The sequence below is a fragment of the Diadema setosum genome, chromosome 14 (genome assembly GCF_964275005.1).
Source record: "Diadema setosum chromosome 14, eeDiaSeto1, whole genome shotgun sequence".
NCBI classification, from domain to species: domain Eukaryota; kingdom Metazoa; phylum Echinodermata; class Echinoidea; order Diadematoida; family Diadematidae; genus Diadema; species Diadema setosum.
Genome location: NC_092698.1, coordinates 14,592,855 through 14,610,789, shown reverse-complemented (window position 1 = coordinate 14,610,789; position 17,935 = coordinate 14,592,855). Strand labels below are relative to the sequence as shown.

Genomic DNA, 17,935 nt, shown 5'->3' with positions numbered 1-17,935 from the left:
CAGTTTATTTTCCCCCTTTGCCTCAAAGTTAATACTGTGCAACACACGAGTATTAGGCCTATTATTATAGGACTATACTGCACGCACAAACACTCTGCATGATCTATGATGTATGGGACAATGCACTTTGATATTAATCATTCAAAGTTTTGAATTGAACTGTTGATACAGTCATCAAAGATTAAGAATGGATTTATAGTCCTGCTAATCCATTGGTCATTCGATTAAACAAATTCAGCCCCTTCTTCATGGGCCAATGAATGGACAAAATATAAACATGCAGCCGGACAATTTAAACGATTTTCATTATGCACGATGACACTAATCAAAGTTACAATTGGCTGAAGACTTGACATTCTGAAGTGGTCAGTAACCACCTGACTCCTTAATGGACAAGTTCACTTTATGGGGATTGAGTGACTGCGGCAAAGTTAGTAGAACACATTAATGATGAAAATGATCAAACAAAGTTTGAGGAAAATCCCAATCCGTTCAAAAGTTAGAAATTTTTGAAATTTCAGTGCTGCCATCGCTATATAGAGATTGAGAAGTACTACTATACGGTTTGTGATGACACATAAATTGTGTAGAACAGTATGAAAAGAATAGAAATATGAAAAGAAAAATCAACATATTTTCACTGATCTCCTCGCCAATAACAGAGCACTTGACTTTATTTCAGGAGGCAGGGGAATGATATAATGATAATGAGATATTGACCCTTTATACGTCAGGAACAAGACGAGATAATGTGCATACTTTAAAAAAAAATGAAATTTTGTGGAATTATCATTATATTTTCTTTATATTGTTCTACACATATGTGACATCACAAACAGAAGTATAGTCTTCTCATGCAGCAATGCTGCACAGAAACTTTAAAAATTATTAACTTTTGAACCGGATATTGTCGATTTTCCTCAACTTTCACTGATGTGTCCTAACTGCTGCATTTACTCAATCCACATAACTTAAGGTGAACTTGTCCTTTAACTTTCTCAGTATTCGAATCTTCCTCAAAAGTATAATGTCATGCAATAGATGATGATTATACCATGATGATTATACCATACTAGTATACGGTCTCTCTCTAATATAGAGTATGCCCCCCCCCCCCGCAAAAAAAGAAGAAGAAAAAAAAACAAACAAACAAAAAACTCACCCGGTGCCTAGTAGTGAGACATCATATCAGCTCCCTTCCTGTATCTTTTTACTCTGGATAAAAATTAATGTGCGGAAAAGATGGAAAATGAAATTACAAATTATGAATCAATAATTATTATGAGCTATATAGTTATCCTTCTCTCTCGAAGTATCTACACATTCCTAATGAAGATATCTGAGCCGTGACAGTGATTCGTATACTACAACTGCACGTGCATTTTCCTGTTTTAAGACAATTATTTTCTTCTACACATTTGTTTTATAATTTTCAAAGCTGCGTAGTGTTTTGCATCTCTGGCTTGAGATCAAAGCAGGGAAGAATGTTCAATAATGTTTGTGTGACACTTTTGACACAGTAGAGGCATGCATCAGAGACTCCAACCCCAAGCACCATTTGATCTGGAGATTCTCCCGCCCAAAACCCCTAGCAAACGGGAGACTCCAAGTTGATGTGTGCGAATTTCCTAGGGTTCTATAGATGTTCTCTGGTGCTATCTAAGGCTTATTTTTTCAACATACGACAGCAATACCTAGTAAGTAAGAAATCCTTTCCACCGGGAGACACAGAGCCAGGGCGGGAGAAATCAAATCTCAAGCGGGAGAACGGGAGATTTTGCAAAAATGGGCTTTCGGCGGGAGATCTCCCGTCGAGAACGGGAGAGTTGGAGTCTCTGATGCATTAATTAGCGAAATGATGAATGTCAATTGATGCATAGGTCCATGATATACTAGTAATCATGCCCAATATTACTAGTAGTCTGCGGACTAGGTACCCGGGTACTGAATAGACTTCTCCTCATTTTATAAACAAAAAAAGAAATATACAGACCAGCCAGGATGCCTTGACTGACGGCTATAAGTTCTAGTGCATTCTGGGATAGCTTATGTTCCCAGCGTGCATGCCCTACGTACATACGGGTGCCTGATTGTAAGCGTGCACAACGTGTAGTTTACCTGCGTACAAAGTACGTTGGTGCGGTTCATACACACTACACAGCGCTAGCGCGAGCGTGAACGCATCACACGCATTACAACTAACAACTGTTTTAGGTCCAGTGCAGCATGGTTGTGTGAAAAGAGAAGGTAAGCCGGATGTTTTTGCTGTGTAACATAAATTTACTTATTATTCATACCTTAAATACCTTCATAATAATTTGATGTTCTTTGAATAATATGAAGTGTGGTGTAGAAGTGTACAGTATGTTGAATAACGCTGAGAAAGAACTCCAAAGACAATGAAAGATGTGTCCCAATTGCAACCCAACCAGGCCAAGCCAAGCAAGTCAAGTGGAACTGAGCTGAGTGAACTGAAGGCTCTGATGAGTCTAAATAGTAAATGCAAGCCAAGCCAATAAGTTCATAACTAAATGCAATTGTGTTGTCTGATAAGGCAATGAGGCAGGTGCAGGCAGTGTAATTGGAGTTCCCCACCTCTAGATAATTAAGTGATGATAGAGTAGGTGGCCGTGGTGGGTAGACCTAGGCCCTACTCAAATTTGTCAGCGAACTAACGCGTAACGTCAGCTACGCTACTCACTTTTCAACAGTGTAGGTTATGGTTATGCCCTGGGTTCACTCACGCTCGCGAGTGCTCTTTGTGAATTCTGCCGCCTAAGTGTGAAGAAGTCTGCTACAGCCTATGCAAAAGCTTCCTTTTTTTTAACATCCTACTCTACTATGTAGCTAACCACAACAATCACAAATATTTTTTACGCCTCCTTCATCCATCCGCCAGGCTCCACCACCGCCGCATCGCAATTGGCATAAGTCAACCACCCGCGCAGGCGACAAGGCTTGTGTGTGTATGTGTGTGCATCTGCATGTAGTGGCTGCCCGTGAATCGATTAATACTAAATAGTGTAGACGGTACGGTGTTTTAACACACTGACGGAGCAAGATAAGAACTTTGTGGATTTTCCCCCCTAGTATTATTTCACGGAATAATTTTGCCCAAGGACAGTAGACTTTGATGCCCTCTGCAGCTGCGAGCTGCACAATAGAGTAATTAGATATCCCTGCTTAAGATATAAAATTCTAATGCAGTATCCATTCATTTATTAATTTAAAAATCACAGATGAAGGACAAAATTTTGCCACTGTTGCGTTGCATTGTGTGCCATCATTTGCAGCACCCTGCCGCACCTGTTTCTGCCCAATCATGCCGCGCAGGGAAGGGCAGTGGATGGGAGCAATGGTGTGGCATACCATAGTGCTTCCATTATGCGCACACATACACATTGCATGCTGGCTGACACAAACACACTCTACATCGCGCATCCCAACGCGAAATCCCACACACATGCACACAGTACCGGAACACACGCTGTCGAAGCCGCGATGCCTGATGCCTGAGTGATACATGTAAGTGCATGATTGCCGGTTATGCACTCCTTTTACAAGCTTTGCTTTCACTTGCACTTCTTGCCTTCTTGGGTATTGTGCTGTTCAGTGACAATGTCAAGACTTGCAGAAAGGTGATCGCTTACACGCTTGACACTTGTGCAGTTTTAAACAATGCACTGTAACTGATGCAGCCACCCCACCATACCATGCTGTTTCTATTCTAGTCATAAACCAACTGCACTGGATCATTACACTAGAACAGTGAAACCTGGTAATAATGTGTGCATTTTGGTGAGTAGGCACCTAGGTGTTTCATTTGTTACCACTGCCGGTGACCCTCCAAGTAGCTAGTAGAGGGTAGTTTGCCTGGTAAAGAAGTTAATTCCACAGTACAAAATATCTCCAGGTAAAGTTTATGTGCATCATCAACTTTCTTTGGCAGGCACATACTGGTAGACCACCAGACAGAGAAGAACCCAAGATCAAACACTGAGAGATCCAAACATCTGGTGTTCAGTCTAGTTAAGGTAAGCCACAAATGTAATGTAGATACCGGGTATGTCTGTTATGAGTGTGATTGAGCAGACCCGGGTAGTTTAAGCATGGAGCTACTAACATACTGTAGCTCCATGGTTTAAGTAAGAGAGGGGAGAGGAGAAATAGATAAGACAAGATGGAAGATGGCTAGAGGGTAGGAGAGATGAAGAGATACTGCAAGAAACTGTTTTTTCAGAGATTATTATATTTAATATCTTGTACAAATGTGTGTATGTCCCCCCCCCCCACACACACACATACACAAAAAAGACATAGAAAAAAGAAGAAAACCTGTAACAATGACAAAAAGAAACAGCAATGTAGTATTTCTGGCCTCCTTTTGATCTGCCATCATAAAAAATGTCACACTTTTTATGATATTGGTCCATTTGAATGTAGGTGACATTATGTGGAAGTCCTAACAGGTACCATAGGTATGTGAATGTATCAACTTCTTTTCTCTTTAAAGTGTTATACACCCAGCATACACCCAGCATGATGTGTGCCATATCTGTTTGTATTTACACAATTTTGCGGAATGGGTTTTGCGTGTTGAGAGCAATGCTGTCTTGTTTGTTACCTACTGATCAATAGGAACAAAGGATCGCTTTACACTTACACATGTAGTGTCTCCTGTTGTTCGTGCTTCTTTATTTTAGATATAATATTGTGCCATCTTGATATTTTCTACTATGATTTCAACAAAATGTCTTCAATCATAGATGCATACGACATTGTACATTTTTTTATCAGGAAGAAGAGCTCACGAGCACTACAGCACACCATGAACTATCCATGCTCATTCTGTATTTATTTAGTAAATTGATGGTGCTGCAGTCACAGAACAATTCTAAAGGGACAATGTGGACCGAACTGTCTTTTGAGTGGTACAATAATCCTTTCCTTTCCCTCTCTGCCATAACAGTAAGTATACTGCAGGACTAGAAACTATGTCTAGATACCAAAGGGGTGCTTCGCCTGGCCCTCTGGAGTGCAAGGTCTATGTCGGCAACCTGCCATCTGGTGCAAGTCGGACAGAACTGGAAGAAGCATTCAGCTACTATGGGCATGTCAAGAACGTGTGGGTGGCCAGAAACCCCCCTGGCTTTGCATTCGTAATGTTTGAAGATTCCAGAGATGCACTCGATGCCTGCAAGGGCCTAGATGACAGGTGAGGATTGTGTCCAGATTGTGTCCAGCATTGACTGTGGAGAATTTAGTGACAGTGGAGTGGTAGAATCTCTACTAGTAATGTCTCTCTGCTAGAAGTATTACTTCAAGAAGACCTGTATGAATCAATTTAACAGAAAATTTTTATTTTACTTGTAGTATACAAGCATGCAAAATGGGAATAACTCCTGAAATTTGGGTAATTTTTTTTTCTACATGCGTTTAGTGAAACACAGGGTTATGTGGCTATGAAATTATACTGTTAACTAGTAGAACACTCAGTTGCACTATTGCATGAATGCATCTTGTTTCAGCAGTGTCCGAAGCTTCATAAAATGCTTTTTGGGATAAATATGAAATTCCCATGCTTGTACTCGTGCTTTGAAATGATAGCATATGCACTAAGTATGTAAGTTTATCCAGTGCATATAAGTTGATTTGAATTAATTGCCAAAAGGATTTCATGTTTTCATTCTTATATGCAGACACAGTGTCAAGCTGACTGTCAAATGGGGAAAAAAAAATCATGACAAAAACATATTCTAAAAAGCGGTGTGCTTACACCACCAATACATAGAAATGTGATCATGTAAATATGTGATCACAGAAAATGGATTTGATCACTAGAAAGCAACAGTTTTGTTGGCTGTTCATAATTGTATTGTTATGTAGCTTGTGAAGGCAAAAGTAAAAAAGAACCCCCCCCCCCAAAAAAAAACCAACAACAACAACAACACAGCATGTATCGACAGTCAAAATTTTGAAGATCCATTTGACTTCACTGATGTCACCTTTACCTATGTGTGCTTGTTCCTGCATTATAAGCATGTATTAAAAACTGTTCCCTGCTTTAATTTCATGGTCACGTATCTGGACTGTCTTTGGTACAGAACCGTCTGTGGTGTACGGCTCAGGGTGGAGATGTCCAGTGGAGAGCCACGGAGGTCCCGTGACCGTGGGTACCGTGGCAACTCTTACGGCGGCCGCAGGGGTCCTTTAAGGGAAAATGAGCGATGCTATGAGTGTGGAGAGAGAGGACACTTTGCCCGGGATTGTCGCAGAAGAGGTGGTGGTGGCGGCGGTCGGAGACGTTATTCTGAGTAAGTATGCATGTTTGCAACAGATGCATGTATAGAGTTACTCCATGTGATGGTATTTATGAATTAACTATTTTCAGAACAGAAAGGATTGATTTTACTTGTGAAAGATTCGCCTTGTATTTTGTGTTGATAATGACATCACTACTATATATAAAAATTTCATTTTATATGAGTGAAAGTTAAAGGGATGGTACAGTTTCCATTAAGATGGGGCTTCAGGTTTCCAGCTTTTTTTTTCTTTTTTTTTTTTGGGGGGGGGTTTATAATGATTTCTTGAGATGACAAGAAACCTCTTATGAATTAATGAAAGAGCATACAATTCTAAGAGGAATTCAAAGTTTATTTGATGAAAATTGGTGTTGAAATGGCCGAGATATCCAAACAAAGTGATCCTAACAAACGGTGGACCCACCTTTTAATAGGATTGCTTTGTTTTACTCTCTTTTTTTATATCTCGGCTATTTCCAAACCGATTTTCATCAAATAAACTTGAATTCCTCTTAGAATTGTGTGCTCTTAGAATTTCTTGAAGCGGTTTCTTAGTATCTTGCAAAAAGTTTAAAGCTGAATTCTTGCCTCAACCAATACTACTGTATGCCAGCCTTTTAACATGCAGTCATGAATTTGTACACTACGAACATTTCATCACAAACATGTCAGCTGTACCTTTTATTAAGCTGAGGGTTTATTTTTGTACTGGATATTAAATGAACTAACAATGATCAGTGTCTTGAAACAGCTTGGGTTCAGCATTTATTGAATGTAGGTATTTTATGAAATACTTGTGATTGACTAAGCTTTGTACATTCCATTATTTATAATAAGAGTTGATGTAACTGTCACATACTCTGCATTACAAGTTTGAAATTAAGAAATGTGATAGTGTTCCATCTCCTTTTGTATTTGATTTACGTTTTCAAATTCTATATGATTTTTCAGTTAACTTTGATACAGATTATGTGTAGTGGTAAGCAGTGATTTTCATTTCAGTTTTCATTTTTCTGTTTTGCAGAAAAGAAAAAATAAATCATTCATTGTAATCATGTGACCATTCCTCATAGGATTAATCAAACTGTCCCAGAAATGAGGGATAAACAAGCTAATGGTATTTGGTGAAATGCAGCCACTTTGCTTCACAATGTAACTTTTTGCAAATGCAAAGTGTTGTGTCAATAAATAGTGTAGTTCCATAAATTAATGTCATTAATTTCTGGAAGGGAAGGTGTAAGGTGTGACACTTCTTTCATTGACAATCTGCATTGTGAGTAGGGCTGTCATATCAAGGAAATCGTTATTGAACAAACAACTTCATGCTTAACTTCTCCAGGATCCTCCTTGTTCGCGCCTCTTGACAGCCCTCATTGCTTCCGTCTTGATAATCCTTCATGTGCAAAACAACAAAGTAGCATCAATGTAGCACCATGCGCTCTTCCAACTTTCGGCTCACCGATGATAGCAACATGCGTGAGCGTCACATGATTAGGGTCCCCGCCAGTGGGTCAGCTTTCGCACCTCCTCCCACCCTCTCACAAGCTTCGTCGCTTACTTCTTAAAGCTGCACATCACAGCCTGCCACATACAAAATCTAAAGCTGGCAAATATTCTCAACCGGCCTGGGGCCTGTAAAAAGTAATGTCGCGACAAAGGCTTTCTTGCGACTCCGGCATCACCGGGCATCTCGGCCACTAAGCCAAGTCAGCCCACAATGCCCCCATGTCGGTCAAATCCTATACAAGAAAGGAGAGGCACGCTTCGTTCTCCATCACCACATGGACCTGTAGGGTTTGTCAGTGGCCGTAGAATAAAGGCAGCCGACCCACCAGTGTGGCATCCATCAGTCGGCCTTTAGTTGTGTCATCGAGGCTGCAGAGTAGTTAAGAGTTCCCCCAGCGCGTCAATCTGTTTTTGTCTTCCCTGCACACCTGTAATGATGGTTCTTCTTTTTCCTCATGTCAACACTCACATCCAATTCATCAATGTCACCTTTTTTGCAGCTCTTGAAATATGCAGGTAGTATCTTGGAGTTGTAACTTATGTGTACTTAGGCTTTGTGCTTAAAATATTACAAGTATTGTATAGTATAATTTCATTTATTATTTTAAAGAAATTTTTTACTTAGTGTAAAATTGTATGAATTTCCTAATAATCTTTATGGTCGATGCAGAGTATACACAAGTATGCTCATTTGGCCTGCATGCAGAATATTTATATTCATATTTTTTTTCATATCTCCTAATTTGAAATGAAGAAAAGTTTAACTCCATTTGCAGAAGTTTCACATTTAAAGCAAAGGAAATTTTTCTTATGCATGTCATAATTTTTTGGAATGAATTTATTTTACAGTACAGTTCATTTCACAGATCTTTTATGTGTATAGCAGAAAGGCATGGAAAATCTGCATCATTTTGAAGAATTTTCATTTGTGAAGTTATCATGAAGAATATATTGCACGTCTTAATTGATGCAGGAGTAAGCAACTTGAAGCATGCAAAGAACATCAATGATTGTGAACCATCCTGAAGAATGTTAGTTGTAGTTCAGTGCCAGAAACTATAAGTAAAATGATTTTTTTTTTCCTTTTGCAAACATCGAATTTAATAAGCTGTATATGAGATGGCTCACATCGAAGGTTTATCACCGAGGTTTTTTAAATTGTTACAAGCAATGTCTCCCCTATTCTCAGCTACATGAGGTTGATTCATGTTCTTGATCCTTGTATGTGTTTTGAGAGAATACACATGTCACTTTTGATATGAAACAAACAGAAATGACATGCGCAAAAACTGCTCAGATACATTTGTAGTAATCCTTTCAACATGTGCTCACCAGGTTGTGCTGAAGTAATTAGGACCTTCTTCACATTTAACCCTGAACTCGCTTACCAGGACTGAGTTCCAAGAGGAAAGTCTGACATTTGATTTAAGGCTTTTTGTTTTGTTTTGTTTTGTTTTGTTACAGATTTTTGAGATGGTGAATAGAGATGACATTGTCTGTATGTCTCTTTTTCTTTAGATCCAGGTCTCGATCCAGGTCTAGGTCACGCAGCCCGCGCCGCCGCAGTCCACGAAGGAGTCCCTTCCGGTACAGAAGCCCAAGCAGGAGCCGTAGCAGGAGGTAAGAAGTTTTTCTGCCACCAGGGTCGTGAGGTTAAGAGACAAAGTCACAAATCCATAGCCTCTCAATCCATGCGCAATGTACCCACACTGTCAATAGAATCTGGTTATTCTGGCTTCATTTCAATCATATTGGACAAGCATGAAAATAGCGTGTGGAAATAACCATTGTGACCTACTGGCCAGATTCCAGCAGTATTTGTAAAGATAAATGAGGTGGCACTTTAAAAATTGGGTTTGTCCTCTGGAATATTTACATTTTGGTAAAGTGAATTGAACATCAGTTGCCAATGACACATTTGGGCCTTTCATGCTGCTATTGAGCTGCCTATTAACCAGCATAATGTTCTTGCACCAGGTTAACTTTATCTTTGTTGTCATATCCATTTTTTTTCTTGAGTTTGCCTTGCCATGTTTTTTATGTTAGATGTTATTAATGTAGGTCAGTTATTTTCTCTGTGAATATCATAAACTTAAGACATTTTCTTTGTATTCAACTTAATGTGCTATGTAATAATGATCATATCTGCATGGGACCTGATCAGAGTCATACCGTGGTAGTTTGAGTAACTTATTTGGTTAGTAGCCATCAATTATTTTTTTTTTCTCCTATGTTTTGCATTGACTGTCACTATTGCACATAGCTCACAAGTGAAGAATTCTAAATATTTAAAGAAAATCACTTGCATTTGGTAATCTGCAGTCATTTCCAACATGCAGTCAGAGTGCATTGCATTACACATTTTGGGAGTTCTCATGGGTATTTGCTGTGTAAATGATAAGTAGTTGGCTTTCTTGGAAATAAATTTCACAACTGTGTTTTAATGGCATGGACAAGTGAAAGATATGAGCTTTGCTCATGTTTTTGGAGTGAAAATATGTAATGAAATGCTCTAACCTCATTTTTCATTTTCTCCCGCCTTCTCCCTTTGCAGCCGCTCCAGATCCTAGTGAACTTCACGTTTGCAGGGTTGTACATACTTTGGAGTGAAGTCCCCAGATGAACCTCACCAGCAGACGTGGTGATACATTTTATGTTCTCTCAATTTAGGAATCAGTCTTGATGTACAAAGTTTTAATATCTGTTCAGTTTATGCCAAAATGCAAATTAGGTTTGGATAACGTATGCTCATTGCACCAAGATTTCTCTTGTGAATGTTTACTCCTTGTTTATTCAAATGCAGTAATCTGATAATGTTTGCATGTATGTATTTGTACCCATCTCACTGGATTCTGAGTATCAGATACCAGAAGTGTGATATATATACCTGACATGTACTTCATATGTCCAATGCGAGCTCCGACTTGTACTTTTTTTCATGATACAAAGATGATTATGCATATCAGTGGCAGTTTAGTATTGATTACCTCAGAAAAAGATTAATTATCATGTACAGTGTCCTACATATTCTTCCTGTTCTCCCCCCCATGCAAATAGACATTATATGAGAATTCACAGTACAATGTGTACTCTGTCTTATAGAGGACACGTGGACATAGGACACAGTTTTTGTACACCCTATAACACAATAAACATTTTCCCCCACATCTATCTGTGTGTAGGAACATTATGTTGCATGTCGCGTGAAGTTGGTGAAAGGCCATATCTTTATTTTTATGCATATGTGTTTCGCAGTGCAACAGTGGTTATTGCTATATTCTATCTCTAACTGTTATGATTAACTAGCCTTTGAATAAGCCATGAACGTTAAAAGGACCCTTGGGTTAGTCTGAGAACATGTTGAGTACTCTAAAGAAGAAAGGCTTTTACAGACAATCTACTTTCCTGAAAACTGCAGAAGATGTAGAAGAGTTGGAAAGATTTGTGAATTTTGGTTCATCCTCATTATGTGATCAAACTCATGTTGTTATCCCAAGGAGGCATTGTGTCACATTAATGTCCATGTGGCTCTGCAACAAATGGCATTATGTGCCGTCCTGTCATGAGCCTGGCTTGAAGCTGTTGCAGTTTTGTTCTACACGTGCAGCTAATTATGCGATACGTGCTACAATTGTATATTTATGAGCGTGTGGGAGCTACAGTGGTTCTCACGCTGTAGTGCTGACTGAGCAGTGATATTTGTGTGTTATATCAGATGCTTTCTACATACAAGTATAACTGTCAAAACGTTGTCATTTAGATTGTGTCCTTGATGGTAACAATAGCTTGGAGGATACTACAGATACTTCATACTGTTCTCATCAACATTTTTCATTGCATACTTGTGCATTTATTTGCTGTCTGTTGTTGGAAGCTACCCAAAGTTGCCAGTGAACTTCTTTCGTGAAATTAAAATTTTCTTCAAAGACTGTTTCTTATTAAATACAGGAGAGTTGATTTGTACTAGCATTAACAGTTTGCACAGTTTAAGCACTGTTGCTTTGAGCGAACATACTTTATGGTCATCTTTGGGTGCTCTGTGGCATGAATAAACCTTTTGTTCTTTCGTTACTGATGACTAGGCATAGAACACTACATTTCCACATTTGGCATAACCTATTGCTGTAATCAATGTATGGTACTTTTTTTTTTTTGCCACAATAAAAATGATGTCTCATAGTGTAGATGATTACAGCTTCCCCGCATTGCTTCTTGTTGTTGTTGTTTTTTTTTTGTGTGGTTTTTTATTTTTTAGTCAAAGACATCAGAATACATATCACATACAACTACCTTTGTAGGCTGCTGATGTGTGCTATGGTGATAATATAGAAGCACAGGGAGCCTCCCAAAAGACATACAAACAAACAAACACATAGAAAACATGAATTGTGAACTCTTGTACTTTCAAGCAGGTTGGACTTTAACACTGACGATGCGTAAATGAAATAGAATATTCTTAACTTGTGAATGACACGTGCACAATATAGTGTATTTGTATCAGACTTTGCCCCTATGTACAATGTATTTTGGTTTGTAAATATGTACATGTACACGGTGTTTCATTACTTTTTATAGGTTGACTGCAGGACAACCCAGAAACGGCTCTAGCATCCATTTTGTTAGGTCTTCTTTCTTTTTTTTTTCTTTTTTTTTTTTTTTTGGGGGGGGGGGGGAGGGGGCATCCTGGTGGAGTGGAGAAGGAATGAATGGATAGTGCTTTGAAATTGAAGCTACATGTATATCCAGTCAAAGCAAATGCTACAGTGTGATAGATTTTCTGCTGGACTATCAGTGGCAAAGGTGACACTTGTAGACTCCTGGGCAAATCATCAGGTTCTAACACAATCTAGTCAACCCATTCCATTTCCCCCCCCCCCCCCCCCCCCCGTGTATTTTTTATATATTTTTTTCTTCGTTTTTTGTTTTTTTGTTTTTTTTTAATAATACACATTGACATGTATGTTTTTTGTGGACAGTGTTAGTGTCTCTCTCAAAGTCTGCTTCATCATTTTGAGGTTCAGACACAGTAGACTGCAGAGAAGTGAACACTGCCATGAAATGCAAATACCATCAGTTACAAATCACTTGTTCGAAACGAGTGAAAGCAATTGCAAGATTGGGTCAGTCTCTGTTGTCTCCATGGTATCTGAAAAAGGTGACGTTTACTGTCCTTAATTTTCAGCGCCATGTCTTGATAGAGTCATCTTGTACTTTTCCAGTGTTATCCCAGGGGTGATCAGGACATGACAACTTTCATGTGTCCTGGAAAAAATTTAGACAATTGGTAGATTTTTTTTTTTTTTTTTTGCATGCTTACTGCTTATATTCCAAGAAGCATACTTTAATTCCTCTAATGTTCTCGTGTTTGCATTATTGAAGTCCATGTGCGTTTCACCTACAGTGTACTTTGCAAGAGTGATTGTCGTAATAAATGATTGTTTCTTTAAAAAAAATGAGAGCAAACTGGTTTATTTGATTTCATTGCTCTATTCTTAGAAGATTGAATGATCGGCATGATATGTACAGTGTGAATGGAATTGATAGACTGCTTAATTGTAGTGGTTTTCAAGATAGATACATGTGTGAATGTATGGTAGATGTACCTATTTAAATGCTACTCTCAGTGTCTGTAGAATACACCTGTATTTCTACAGCACAATGTTTATGGTGACCTTTTCTGTTTTTGAAAATAAGTTAATAGAAGAATGGATGAAGAAATCTTGCCTGTTGAAAACTATGCTTTTGGATTGCCATTTAATTTCATCTTTAGTAACATCGTAGAGAAACATCAAACATGCAATGTATACAAATTCTGTAGGCCTACTAGTATATTGTAGGTAAAGTCTGATGACCCCTCCCCCCCCCCCCCCCAAGGGAAAAAAAACTCAAACAAACAAACAAACAAACAAACAAACAATCCAACAAACAAAAATAGAAGGCCAAATCTCGGACAGACAAGATAAATGAAACAAGTGTGGCACAACTAAGGAAAATTGTTTTAGTAATGGTACAAGCACATTGACATGCGAAATGAAGATAGCCTTCCCTAAAATCCCTAGTACACTGTACTCCACAAAATCAGAAGCCATCAAGTGGTTTGAAATATTGGGATCATCCAACTGTTGGGATCATCCCCTGTAATAGCATGTCATGCAGATTATGTAAAAGAGTGCAGTAATGGGTTTATGTCCTGGAGAGTGCGGGACTTCTATGGGTATGCTGTGGCTTATACTAATACAATGTATCTGCATTTACGAATGGGACTGAGCATGGATGAATTTGTGTGTGAATGTTTACTAGCATGTCCTTGCGCACATCCGGGGTGTTCATGGGGGGGTTGTCGTTGAGGTAAAACTGCAAAGCGTTGCCTCCATGCCTCTCCAGGTTCCGCTGTGAGTCCAGGTCATTGCATGAAAGGACAAAATAGGACTGTACATGTACAATCAAAAGCAACCCCTCCTTTGAGCTTTGACTCACGAACACACTGACAGTTGCACACACAAGACACACAAAAAACAACCGAACCCATAAACGTGGATCGAATATACCGATAGAATATCGTAGAACAAGTCAGTGAAGTTTGAGGAAAATCGGACAATATACATTGAAAAATTTAAGGATTGTTAAGAGTTTCAGGACCTCCATCTCTGGATTAGAAGAATTCTACACTTTGTGACGTCCCCGTAGAACTTTGATATACTACTAGTAATTAAGAAAAATGAGAATCTCACAATATGTCATTTTTCATGACGGTAGTACCCTACACATTCCTTCGACTTGATTGTTACTAACAATCTTATTCCCACTACTTTCTGAAAGAGGTAAGTCAAGTGCTCTTTCATAATGCTAGTAAGTGAAAGACATAATTTTTCGTTATACACCTGTATTTTCCTTATATATCGTCTGTACATGACATCACAAAATGTCAGCGATGACGGCACCCAAACTGATCGATTTTCCTCATAACAAGTTCTGATAATATATGTTCCATAGACATTGATGCAATCCGGTAATCTACTTGTATTTGGGTTTCATTCTCCTGTAAGGCGTCCTACCAAGCCATATTTATTTTTTAAGGAACTACGTAAATCGAAAAAAAAAATATATATATATGTATATATCTTTACACACAACTGCACCGCAATGGGATAGGACCATAGATAGGAGCGCACGCAATAAGACTACGCCCAATACTAGTACTCGTACATTGAGCGTGCTACCTTGAGCGAGAGTGTACCATAAAGAGTTCTGTGGAGTGTACGACCAGGGACCTAAATCGTGTCCTCGGCGTCGCTAATCAGGGATGGGTGTACATTGTACTAGTACACGTGGAAGTAGCTTCGTGTCCGATTGGTTAGCGGTGATGTCATTAAAGATCGGCGCGCGCTGTGTAATAGTCGCGTCGCAACAAGTCCAGTGTGCGATGTCGTGAATCATCAAGAGGTAGCGACACAACACACAAACGAAAGGAGAACTTCCAGACGATTCCCCGCGAATAGATTATCACCAAACATGGTCATTAAAGAATATTCCCGAAAAGCATAAAGACACGATCACGTTCCAACAAGTTTTCGCTGAGACCATCTGCCTCCATGGACCTTTCAACATGTTCAATAGACAGGAGGCTTTAACATTCTGTATAAACAAAGAGACCTGCAAAACCAGCCCCCTGTATATCAACGAGAATGTGATTTCTGTTGTGATGCTGTGAAGTGTTCACTTCAAAACAAGCTACAAGAAGGATCACACGTGTGTTATGCGTTGCATGCATGCTGTACATAGACCTGCATGCAGAATTTATAAATGCGTGTATCACTTTGCGAATTAATTGTACCTGTTTGTTTTGAAGTGATCATCTTTTTGGCTTGTAAATGATGATAATCGGAGAGAGTGAAACAAATGTGCATTGTGCTTTGCATAGTTTCTTTGAAGTAAATTCATCTAACTCAATATTTCAAGAGGCAGACCCAGTTTGAGACAGACTCCGTCTTGATGTCTCATTTAATAGGGTCTACGGTATTATCCATCGTATGTACTTTGGATCATTGTATAATGGAACAAGCATACATGTCTCAGTGGTTCCGCGACTCCCTGTGATTATGTGCTCGCCGAGATAACTGGCCTGGATTTCTTTTTTCGCGCCATTTACGGAAACGCATCCCTCATCATCGATCTATCTCCCTGGATCTACCTACGTGCTCCTTTCGTGGACTTGACTGATCAAACACAGGACTTACTCACAGTCCGATGCTTCAAGGTAATGAAATTACAAAAATAGAAATCATAAGGTACACTGTCATCGATGTATAAAGAAATTAGAGCTTTGTCGCGCATTTCTCAATTTTTTGCTGCTTAGAAATGGCTCCTTTTTTTCATGTATTTTATTTTATTTATTTATTCATTTATTTATTTACTTATTTTTTGGCAGGCATCCGTATGGTGTATGTGATGTGTTCACGCGCTTGTCGCACCAAGGAGCTTCAAAACACAGCACATTGCACAGAGGTAAAATGTAACATGGAGCAGGTTCACCCAGGCAGATAAAGAATATACATGAACAAGTATCGGCCAGGTTGGAGAAAGTCTTAAAGGGATCGTATAGTTTTGGCTGAGACCTAATTTCAGGTTTCGAACATCTTATGAGATAATGAGAAACCTCTCATGAAATATGAAAGAGCATGTAATTCTATGAGGAATTCAACGTTTATTTGATGAAAATTGGTTTAGGAATGGCTGAGATAAAAAAAAAGAGCAATTCTAATAAAGTGTGGGACCCACACTTTATTACGATCACTTTGTTTTACTTTGTTTTTGGATGTTTCAGTCATTCCAAACCTGATTTTCATCAAATAAACTTTGATTTCCTCTGAAAATGGTATGCTCTGTCTATATATCATACTCTCTAAAAAAAATCGAGTGAAAATATTCACTCTTAAAAGAGTGAATACAAAAAAGAGTGAATTTCGAGTGAAGTTGGAGTGAATTTTGAGTGAAAATGTTCATTTTCACTCATTTTGGAGTGACGTCAGGGATCACTCCCAAATCTTCGAGTGATCCCTGACGTCACTCCAAAATGAGTGAAAATGAGCATTTTCACTCAAAATTCACTCCAATTTCACTCGAAATTCACTCTTTTTTGTATTCACTCTTTTTAGAGTGAAAATTTTCACTCGATTTTTTTTTTTAGAGAGTAAGCGTTTTCTTGGTATCTCGCAAGAAGTTAAAAGCCCAATTCTGATCTCCACCACTACTGTACTATCCCTTTAAAATTCATTGTACGACGAATAATTTGAATAATAACATTAACTAAATGTCACTGGTACGAACTGTGTCGGTTTAGGGAAGCTTTCTGTACTGTGGGTGTGCGTGCGCGCACGCGTGTTGCTTTTTCTTTTTTTTTTTTATTCATAATCATTTTGGGAGATTCTAAGGCAAATTTACTATTTTCAGATTCATTAATATTTTTCTCAAAAGGATCTAGTAAGCTATTTAATATACATAATATTATGTAGGCAGAAAAGCAATGTATTTCGTTCATTGGAATGTACTTTGCATGCATGCATTTCTTGTTGTCATGTCGGGCAAGCCTTCAAGCAAACTAGCCTCGAGCAAGATTAATGGTTGTCAGGAACAACTTCATTTTGTTATGAAGGAAGCATACAATAGAATTTAGAAAAAGTATGTCAGCAAACTAGAGGCCTACAGTTATTGCCATCTCTCCCTGTGCTCTTGAGGTTCACGGATCCCACGCATGCTCTCGCGCTAGGAGGGGGTTCATAAAGCTGTTCTTAAAGTTACAATGATCAGTTCTTGTGCTGAATTATGGAAATTCTGATAAGTATAGCACATCAGAACTGATCATCAGTCATACTTAAGTCGTTCGTAACTTTAAGAACAGCTTTATGAAACAGCCCCAGGAACTATCATCTGATGAACTGGTGATGTCTATGTTCGTTTAGACGTGTATTATTAATATTATGACAACTTCAAGGTCATGTTATCATAAATGAGACTGTGATGATTGATTTCCTGTGCAGAATAGTTTCTACCTGAATCGATGATAGGCCTATAGTACAGTCATCTTGTTGCCGGTCCGCATATATGCCACTGTTATCATTCAGATTACA

The 17,935-nt window shown here is 38.7% G+C and overlaps 1 protein-coding gene across 2 annotated transcripts; it reads left to right on the top strand.

The window, feature by feature from the left end:
- The first annotated feature begins 2,198 nt into the window (after window positions 1-2,198).
- Window positions 2,199-11,992, top strand: LOC140238136 (serine/arginine-rich splicing factor 7-like). 2 transcript variants are annotated; one of them, XM_072318071.1, is made up of 6 exons: window positions 2,199-2,247; window positions 3,950-4,034; window positions 4,970-5,215; window positions 6,105-6,314; window positions 9,327-9,428; window positions 10,363-11,992. In XM_072318071.1, the coding sequence occupies exons 3-6, from the start codon at window positions 4,995-4,997 to the stop codon at window positions 10,376-10,378; spliced, it is 549 nt and encodes a 182-aa protein (XP_072174172.1). In that variant the 5' UTR covers window positions 2,199-2,247; window positions 3,950-4,034; window positions 4,970-4,994; the 3' UTR covers window positions 10,379-11,992. The 2 variants fall into 2 exon arrangements, with proteins under 2 accessions (XP_072174172.1, XP_072174173.1); XM_072318072.1 differs by lacking the exons at window positions 9,327-9,428; window positions 10,363-11,992 and adding an exon at window positions 7,642-8,241.
- The last annotated feature ends 5,943 nt before the right edge of the window (window positions 11,993-17,935 follow it).